Here is a 10,142-nt window from a genome sequence, read left to right as displayed (position 1 = left end):
GAGAGAGAGGAGGGGGTGAGAGGAGAGAGAGAGAGAGAGAGAGAGAGAGAGAGAGAGAGAGAGAGGCGTGGAGCGGAGGAGGGGGGAGAGCGAGCAGGCCGGCGCGGAGCGCACAGCCACCGCCTCCTTGCCTCTCCAAACTCCCAGCCAAGGCGCGCGGTGGCGTCCTCGCGCTCTCGCTCGCGCCCCCGCCCGTCGCCCGCCCAAGCCAGGCATGAATGCTGAGACTTGCGTCTCTTACTGCGAGTCGCCGGCTGCTGCCATGGACGCCTACTACAGCCCGGTGTCGCAGAGCCGGGAGGGCTCGTCGCCTTTTAGGGCATACCCCGGCGGTGATAAGTTCAGCACAACTTTCCTATCGGCTGCCGCCAAAGGGCAGGGATTCGGGGACGCCAAGAGCCGCGCCCGCTACGGCGCGGGGCAGCAGGACCTGGCGGCACCCCTGGAGAGTGGCGCCGGAGCGCGGGGCTCCTTTAACAAGTTCCAGCCCCAGTCGCCGGCCCCGCAGCCGCCGCCGCCGCAGCCGCCGCCGCAGCCACCCGCACAGCAACCGCATCTCTACTTGCAGCGAGGCGCCTGCAAGACGCCCCCGGACGGCAGCCTCAAACTCCAGGAAGGCGGCGGCGGCCACAACGCGGCCTTGCAGGTCCCCTGCTACGGTGAGTGCACGTGCAGATCCCTCGGGCTGGGGTCCCCAGGACCCAGGGCTTCGGCACCTTCAAAACCCGTTCGGCTTGCGGGAGGCAGGAGTTGGCGGGCTGGGGAGGCGCGGGGCTGAGCTGCGTGTGACTTCGGGTAGGAAAATGGGGATCGACCGCTCCGAGGAGACCAAGGGATCCCTCCTGCCCCCTTGAGATCGCTCGGCGGAGGGCTCGGAGAGTCGGCTATTAAACCCAACCTGGAGTCTGTTTCTCCCCTCTTCGCCGTTCCCCCAAACCACTTGCTTTGCGCTGCCCGCCGGGCCGACTTTGAAGCGGATGCTTCGCACCGGCTCAAGGCGTGCGGCGGGAAACAGTCGCAGCGCAGCGCTCGGGCGCTGGGCTCCGGGGCTGCCGAGGCCTCGCTCCTCGCCGGCTAGGGGGCTCCTCGGGCGGCGCCGCAGGTGGGAGCGTCGCAGGTGCGGAGCCCGGCCGGGAGCCTGGAGCGCAGTCGGCGGAGCGCGCCCGGGTTGCTGTGGAACGGGGGCGCCACACGCGTGCGGGTCCAGAGACGCCTGAGGCCGCGGAAGACCTGAGTCGAGGTGGTTCGCGGCGGGCAGGCGGGCCGACCAGAGTTCCCGAGCGTTTCTCCTTCTGCGATCCCCAGAGGCGGCCGGCCTCCGAACAATGGTTCAGGACCGACCGGCTGGGAAAGCCACAGAGCTCCAGGCGGCGCAGTGCTGGGCAAGAGGGAAGGTTCTGGGTCCTGATTTGGGCCCACGGGGAACCTGAGGCCTAAATGACCTCCAAGCCCCCTTGAAGGCGGCCTCAGGACGCAGGCCTGGGTCCCGAAGCGCCGCGACCGTAGTGCAGGAGAGAGCCTCTCAAGGGCGGCCTGAGGCCAGAGCAGCTGAGGAGCCTGGGCCTTCTCTCCCACAGAATCGGCATTGGTGAGCCCCAAGCTGGCAGGGAGAGAAACTGAGAAGGGAGGGAAAAATCCCTGGGCTAGGAGCCCTGGGTACACACTCTCCCCCTGGGGCCTTGGCCTTCAGGCAGGGTCCCGGAAATGAGCTGGTTCTGACAGGACAACGGCTTTGGCTGCACTGATCCAGGCCCGATGGGGAGACACCAGGCCTGGGGACAGAGGTGGGACATGGTGGAGGCCTTGGCGACTGGAATAACCTTAGGAAACAACCCATGGCAAACGCTTTCTTATACTCAGCCTGGATCTGGCTCCCCACAGGCTCAGAATTAGTCCACTAAGTGGTCGCTGACAGGCACAAACATTCACACATACACTTGACTACACTTGGATTCTACACATACACACACAACCACTTCCTCATGAGCAGCGCGCTCACACACACACCAAGTACGCTCATGTGGCTTCGCACAGAGCCACACACTCTCACACCCACAGGACAGACTGAGCAGATTTAGAGAGATCCGGTGGCTTTCCCCACCTCCTCCACCTTTCCTCTCCACCTTCCTGTTGGAATGAGATCAGGCACTCGGATCACAGACACTCACAGCTCCACACAGGTGGAGAGGGGCTCTCGGGGATCAGGCTCCCTCCTCCTGGCCTCACCCAGGCCCCTCCTGGTCCCTGTCCTTTGGGAATGTTAGGGACTGAGGGACCGGTAGAGGTTCGCTGTGCAGAGCCAGGGGACTCGCATGTTTTCTCTCCCACCGCGCTGGTTTTTCATGTGTTAGAGAAATTCACCAGTGAGGCTTCTGAGGAGGCTGAGTTAATTAGGCAAGGAGAGATTCTGAGCTGCTTTCAACCTCTCATTTGGAAATGTCTTCAGGTTCAGAGGGAAAGGGGAAAGAGCTAGACCCCTCCGAGCATTGCCTCTGAGCCCTGCTGGGCCCCCACTGCCAGCCTGCATAATGCATCCTCTACAGGCGGTAGCCACTGGGGCAGCCCACACTGTGACCTGAGAGTAAGAAATCCCTCTAAAGCCCTGTTTCCTCATCTGCATCACGAGGAGATAACAGTAAGGCCTCATGGGGTAGTAAATGTTCCCCCACAAGAGCAAGAGTCTAGCCTCCCGCTCCACGTTTCTACCGTCGGCCTCTGTGCCGTTGGAACCTGTAAGCACCCAATTGTGAGGGCAGGCCACCGACCTTGCGCTAGGCAAAGCCAAAAGCTGCAGGTTGGGACAAAAGGCAGCTCAGAAACACCAACAGGACCCCACTTCCCTGATGCCCAAGATGGAGGCACTGCTCAGGGCAAAGCCACAAACAACAAACAGCTCTGCTTATTCTTTTCCTTCTCTCAGCAGCTGCTGTTTCTCTGGCCAAGAGGAGATTTCTGGCTCCTGTAGAAAAAAAGTTAGGCACATTAGGTCCAAGAGGAGGAAACCGAGGCACCAAGAGGTGAGGTTCTGATCTCTACAGAGGCAGCTGGGAGGAGGGCCTCTGGAGCGGGCTCTCTAGATGGCCAGCAAGCAGGGAGACTGAAGCACACATTGACATGGTTCTCTCCCACACTCGTGAGAGCATGTACTCCAAAGGGGGGAAAATGGGTCTAAGGAAAAAACCTCGGATGTCCCCAGGAGCTTGGGGAAAGGCAGAGGCAGACACGGCTTTGGTGCTAGGCTTGCTGCGGCTGATCTCGGCCCCCACCCAAGGTAGCTTTGACCTGGCAACCTTCTTCCCAGCTCTGCGGAGGAGAGGGTCCGAGGTCTCCTTTGGGACGTCAGCCCAGGGAGCCAGTCCTTGGGTCCAAGCGCTCCTTGGAAAGGTGCGGGTTTGGGGGCTGTGCTGGGGCCACGGCGAGAGAGCCTGGGGCAGGACAACCGCCTCAGGTCTCCAGTGGCGGGGCTTCTCGGAGATGGGGAAAGAGGAAGTGAGAAGCCTTCCCCGGCTGCAGACGTTCCCTAACTGCGACTCCGTTTCCCCATCAGTACTAAAAGGGCGACGAACAGTGTGACTCCACAGTCCCCTCTGGGTGCAGAGACATTCGCGCTTTTACTAAAGAGCCCCACCGTGTCCTCGCGTGTTGCAATCCCGACCCCGTCAGGCTCCGGGTTCACACTTCGGCCTTCCGAAGTCCCTGCCCGCTGGCCCATCCTAGGCTGCATGGGCCCCAGGAGACACGCCAGGTTGGAGACCGATGTTTCTCAGCCTGGCGAGGAGCCTCCTCGCCGCGGGAGTAGGGACCCCGGCACCTCGCTCCCAACGCGGACGACTCTCAAAGCCGGCCGCTTGCGCGGCCCGCCAGGCCTTGGCCTTGCGCCCCGGAACGCTACCGAGAACAGCCCTGCTACCTCCTTCTCTTTCGCTTTCGATTCAGTGCACGCAGGTTTTCGTTGCTAGCCCACTGCTACCTTCCCATCCAGCCGTCCGCGAAGGCAGCGCTCTTAGCGCAGAGTTCTTCGGAGACGAGGGCAGGGCCGGAGGCCCCTGGGGCACCGCCGAGGGGCTGGTCTCGATTTGGCGAATTAGACTCAGAGTTTGAATGCTAGAGATATTCATTTTCTCCCACCAACACAATCCACACACCACAAAATGTGTAAACTCTTCCTGGGTCATATTCGAATTTACTCAAAGAACCGGGGTGTGTTTTGTGTAAGAGAGAACCCCCACCCCCAAAAAAAAGACAGCGAGAAACCGAGGCTTGCACATTAGCCGTAAGAGCCCGTGGGTGACTGTGGGATGATGGAGGGAAAACTCAAGCCTGGGAGCTGTGACGTCGACCCCCGGTCAATTTTGGGGGTGGGGGAGGAGAGGAAGAAAGATGCTTTTAATTTTTTACTTTGTTCATTTCTATAGCCGCCAGTCTGCTCTAACAGTCCAGCCTAAACACATACAATCTTAAATAGAAAAACAGAAGGCCTGGATTAAAGGTCTAGTATTATTTTAAATCAGTCGATGAGCACAAAGTTTTCTTTATTATAATTTATATGCAGTGAAGTACACAGTTAAGTGGAAAGTTTGAAGAATTGTTATGTACGTGTTCGCTGTGTAACGACCACTTGGATCAAGACACAGACCATTTACGTACTGTATCTGTAAACAAAAACTTTGGGTGGGGGGATTTTTTTTAAGTTGTTGTGAGGAAATTTCAGAAGAGACTTCAGGGAAGCCAGAGAACCTGCCCTCCCCCCCGCCCCCCCGCACGCCCGTTGTTCGCGATAGCGGCGTTTCTTGAGTGGGCTGACCTTGTGCTCCCGGGTTTGCGTGGTCCCTACTCTTCGAGGGAACTAGGGGCTGCGCTGGGAACCTTGCTGCCGCGCAAGGCTCTCATGAAGTCGCCGAAGCCCCGAGTTTTGCCCGCTGCAAAGAGGGGCCACAGCAGGAAAACAAGTTAAAAGTACCATACATAAATTTTTGCCGTAGTCCCCGAGAACCTTCGTTTCAGAAATCAGCCGGGCGCTCTTTTCCGTGGGCATACCTTTTCACCTTAGCCTCAGCCCCTTTCTCTCTTCCCGCAAGTCTGCCCTCGGCTTTGTTTTGGTGGCAAACTGAAATATGAAATGGAAATGTAAGGGCCTTTGCATGTACGGGGTCTGAAAGGAGGTTGGAGTCCCGGCGTCTGTGTGGGGTTCGGGCTTCTCCGCCGACCCCCTGGACCAGGGTGCCCGGAGCAGCAGTCAGAGAAAGCATGTGAAAACTCTCGGGGGCCCGCGAGGCTCCGAGGGCCTGGGATGGAGAATGGGGAGGCCGAGCTGGAGTGGGTGTGCTTTTCACCGCAAGGAGAGGGGAGCTGGGGGCCGGATGCGAGAGAATACTTGGCTGGAGAGAACTCTCAGCACCCGCAGCCTCAGCGTCCTCAGCTCCCCCCGACCCCAGGAAACCGAAGGACCCAGGCACAGGCACTGTTTTGGGTGAGGCGGTGAGATCGAGGCTCTGCATCGGGACCCCGCCTGCCAGGTGCCACCTGGCCACGTGCTCCCGCAGCTACCGGGCTCGCCAGGCGTTGTTGAGGTGACAAGGCAGGTCGTCAGATTCGAAAACCAAGACAGGGAGGACTCAGCTATGGGCTGATTATCACCCAGCAAGTTTAGAGTGAAAGGCACCGCCCCACCCTCTCCCTTTGCTCCGGAGCTGTGGGTGCCACAGGCCAGCCTTCTGTTCAGACTGGACAGTGAGAAGAGGCCCTTTTTTCAAAACAGGGCTTTTCTGGAGAAAGAGGAGGCACTTCTGTGCGGCCACCAAGGCCTCCCAGCTGTAGGCTGGTGCTTCTCAGAGATCAGAGTTACTGGTGGCCCCCAGGGACCTTCCGTCCAGAGGTGCATCCCTGTGCCATCTTCTCTAGCCTACACATGTGCAGATGGGTGGCGACACCCCCAACTCCATTCAAGATGCTCCTTCTTCACCCAGTACAGGGGTGCGGGGTAGCCTGGGGCAGCTAATGCCACGCTGCCTGGAAGCTGGTCTCCCTACAAAGGCTGGGCTCAGTGGTGCGACAGAAGCCTCCAGTGTGTCCAGGGAGGCGTCTCGGGAGCTCCAAACGCACCGGACCTGTGCACCCGCCCATCCCCAGTGCATTCTGCCACCTTAGCAAAGACCCTCTTCTCTACCCCATCCCACCCCAGACCAGCAGCACCAAGGAAGAGAGGGAGCGGTGGAAGGGGAGTTGAGGCTCAGTGGAGAGGAAAAGAGACATGCAAAGAGGGTGCTGAGAGCAGCGAAAGGCTGGGGAATAGGGTGGCGATGCTGAGCAGTGGGCAGTCTTGGGCAGCTAGAAGTGTCACTGCGCGTGAGGAGAGGAGGGTTACTGGGAGATAACGGCGGATAGATGGGGCGCTGAAAGAGGTGCCAGTGCCTGCCAAGTACCTGTCTTTCCCGAGGACTGCGCCGCGTGTACTGGGGACCGCAGGGTCGGGGCTGCTGGGTGCGGGCGACCCCGCGCTTTGGAGAAAGAGAGGGAGCCGGCGCGCGTTTCATCGGATTCTAAAAGCAGATTGTCTCAGAGCGGATTCTCCTTCCAAACTGGGGTCCCGAAGCCTGGGCGTCAGCCCCAAGCACCTTGCAGATGGACTGCCCGGGACCCAGGTCGGGGCAGAGCAGCAGGTTCTCCAAGCTCTCCAAGGGCCATGGCGGAGAAGATTGAGAGGCTGTGGAAGGTTTGGGCCGGGTGCGAAGAAGGTCCAGCTTGGCACCCGTGCGAGGCAGGGCGCACATTCTGGGTTGAGATGGCGGCGGGTCTCCACCACGGTATTCTCTACTCCCTGCATGGCCTTGGGAAAATCCCTCCCCTTTCCCTTTCCCTTTTAGGTCCGAATTTTAGTTGTGAAATGCAGGAGTCTGGACGATTTCCAAAGGCCCTCTAGGGGTTACTGTGCTGGTACCAGTTTGGACCCCCCTAACCCTATTTCCATGCCCTCCTCACCCTTACATACATTTTAATTTTTTTTTTTTTTTTTTTTTGTCCAGGAGAAATCGGGGTAGAGTGTGCTGGGAAAGCCTTTCCTGGAAGTGGAAACGTGTTCTGAGGGTTTCCTGGGGTGTGCTAAGGGGTGCAGGCACCAAGTGGGCAGGCGGTCCTAGAGCAGCGGAAGTTGAATGCAGGCTCTAGATTCCAGGCTGGGGCTTCACTATGGAGAGAGGAGAGGGATGGGGTGTCTTTTTGCTCACGAGTGACCAGGCTCAAGTCGGGGGCTCAGGGGTTCCTGGCCCCTCCACCACTCCTGTCCCCTGTCTGCACCCATCTTCCCTATCTTGGCATTTACTGGTCACCTACCATGTGCCAGACCTTCTCCTAGAACACACCCAGCGAGCGGCTCCCTGCTATCCTATACCTTCTGTCCTTCCAGGTGTATACATTTGGGCATAGGAAATGTTTACTGGCTGGAAGGATGAATGAAGAATTGGTGTCTCATTTGGAGTGTTGCCGGAGTGTGGTTAAGTGCCCCGTGAGCGTATCCCAGTACCTTGACTGGTGTGGGTGGAGGCCTGGGGGTTTGTGTGAGCGCATGTCCATCGTGAACGCGGAGCGGTGTGCCCCGCCCATACTCATCGGGTCCCGGTCCTGCTCTCCCAGGGTGATGCAGGGGACCGTGCATACTAATTTGTGTGCGCTCCTATGTGGAAGGCATGCGTTCCCCAGAGTTTCCGAGGGTGCAGCCAGTGTAGGTGAGCCGTGTGTGGGCGAGGGTGAGCACCTGTGCACGATCCCGGACACCCCGCCCCCCTACGCCCGCCCCGGGGACCGCGCGTGTTGTAGGCTCTGCCACCAGAGTCACGGGCCAGGAGGCGGTGACGAAGAAGAGCCTGTGTGTCATGGCCTGTGGCCTTCTCTGTCGCTGGTCGCGGCTTCTCAGGGAGGCTGACTCACCGACTGGCAGGCAGAGTCCCCCTGTGGCCAGCTGGGGCTGGGGCGAGCCCGAGCATCTTCCTGGGGTCCTCACCCAGCCCACCCACACTGCAGCGGGGCCTCCTCCTACCTCCAGCTCTTGAACGTGGGCTCGGTCCTGTGGGGCTGGCTGTGGAAGAGGCCGCACCATCTTTATGCACATTGCAGATCTCATTTAACAGATGAGCAAACTGAGGCCTAAAGAGAAGTGGATCCCCACAGACCAGTGGGAAGGGGGGAACCACTGCTGGGGGCAAGGGAAGAAGGAGGTGGGGAGTATCTGCCCCCGCCCGACCCCGCCCACTGTCTCCCTTCGCTGTAACCCATCCAGTAAGCCGCACAGTCTGTGCATCAAACAGGGTAGATGTTTGCAGTCTCCTCCTCCTTCAGAAATAAGGTGGGCTCCACCATGAGCTCCTGGGGTTGCCAGGGCAACAGAAGAGCACCCAATGTGTGACGAAGAGCCTGTGTGTCATGGCCTGTGGCCTTCTCTGTCGCTGGTCGCGGCTTCTCAGGGAGGCTGACTCACCGACTGGCAGGCAGAGTCCCCCTGTGGCCAGCTGGGGCTGGGGCGAGCCCGAGCATCTTCCTGGGGTCCTCACCCAGCCCACCCACACTGCAGCGGGGCCTCCTCCTACCTCCAGCTCTTGAACGTGGGCGCGGTCCTGTGGGGCTGGCTGTGGAAGAGGCCGCACCATCTTTATGCACATTGCAGATCTCATTTAACAGATGAGCAAACTGAGGCCTAAAGAGAAGTGGATCCCCACAGACCAGTGGGAAGGGGGGAACCACTGCTGGGGGCAAGGGAAGAAGGAGGTGGGGAGTATCTGCCCCCGCCCGACCCCGCCCACTGTCTCCCTTCGCTGTAACCCATCCAGTAAGCCGCACAGTCTGTGCATCAAACAGGGTAGATGTTTGCAGTCTCCTCCTCCTTCAGAAATAAGGTGGGCTCCACCATGAGCTCCTGGGGTTGCCAGGGCAACAGAAGAGCACCCAATGGGATTGCAGGAACTCATCCCGAATGTAACCCAGTGAGGCAAGCACTCCTGCTCTCTGCTGGGCTCCCTAAACCAGGTTTTCTTTCCTAAGTGCATGGAAACCATGCAGTGAGAGCCCAAGGGGGGTTTGCTGAGGCCACATGACCGACTTCCTCCTCTGAGGTTGACCATCTGCCAGGCTGCGGACATCGGTTGGGTCTAGAAGCCTGGTACTCAGCCCTCCAACGTGATGGGTCATGGTGTTAGGATGGGTGCCCCACCCGGTCCCAAATGCCCTGTTTCACAGGGAAGGGGACTGAAATGCCTAATTCCAGTTGCTCACCAAACTTTGCCTGTCCCTGTGCCAGGCCTCACGGGGGATTCTGTGAAGCCCTGGACGCAGCCCCTGCCTTCAGGTCCAGAAGTCCTGCCTTCAGAAGACAGACTAGTGACTTGGCTGTTTGCAGTTCACGGGGGCGGTGCTGGAAAGGGGAAGCCCAGATTCAGGCTGGGCAGAGAGGGGCAGCTTGGCTCACCCCATCCCCCACCCCCGGTGGGCGGAACCTCGCCCAGGAAGGTGAGCGCTCAGAGAGGTTGAGGGAAGTTGGGAGTTGCCACAGACCAGCTGGATCTCCTCTGGTAGCTGAAAAGCTGGCAACTTCTTCTCTCTTTTCTCCTTTTCCCCCTCCATGCCTTCTCTGTAGGTCAAGAGATCTGGGTTCAAGTATTGGCTTTTCCCTGGAAATGGCCCTGTGCCTTTGGAACAGTCCTCTTACCTCCGGTTCCACTCAGTTTCTTCATTTGCAAAAGGGGATTTGTTTGGGCCTATCCTGCCTACGGGGGAAGGGAGTGTGTGAGGCTGCAGAGAGGTAGTACGCCTGCAGGTATATCCGGCAAGGTCACGTTCTCCACCTGGGAGGACTAAGGGCCCCACCCCCTCAGTCATCTTGCTGGTACTAAGGTCTTTTGAATGGGGCGGGGGGGTGCGGGGCGCGGCGCAGGGTTCCGATCAGGTTTCAGAACTTTGGTGCCTCCTGGATCTGTGGGCCTCCCTGATATCCAGGGGTCTCCCTGGCCTTGTCTGCAGCCCCGCCACTCAGACACATGGGTTGACGTGTGACTCACACCCCAGCACTGAGCTGGGATGGCTCCACGGCCCCCCTTCAAGGAGGGAGCTCATGGAAGGGCAGAGAAGACAAGGATGCCCACGGTTCTATGCACAGA

The 10,142-nt window shown here is 59.4% G+C and overlaps 1 protein-coding gene across 1 annotated transcript in view; it reads left to right on the top strand.

Moving 5' to 3' along the window:
- Positions 1-214: 214 nt before the first annotated feature.
- ALX4 (ALX homeobox 4) overlaps positions 215-10,142 on the top strand; it is a 44,889-nt gene continuing 34,961 nt past the window's right edge. The window contains exon 1 of the mRNA XM_007126417.2: positions 215-659. Coding sequence (XP_007126479.1) covers positions 215-659 — 445 coding nt within the window. The remainder of the gene's footprint in view (positions 660-10,142) is intronic.

This window comes from Physeter macrocephalus, chromosome 16 (assembly GCF_002837175.3).
Source record: "Physeter macrocephalus isolate SW-GA chromosome 16, ASM283717v5, whole genome shotgun sequence".
Taxonomy (NCBI): Eukaryota; Metazoa; Chordata; class Mammalia; order Artiodactyla; family Physeteridae; genus Physeter; species Physeter macrocephalus.
Note: the sequence above shows the minus strand (reverse complement) of the source record. Positions and strands in the feature narration are given on the sequence as shown.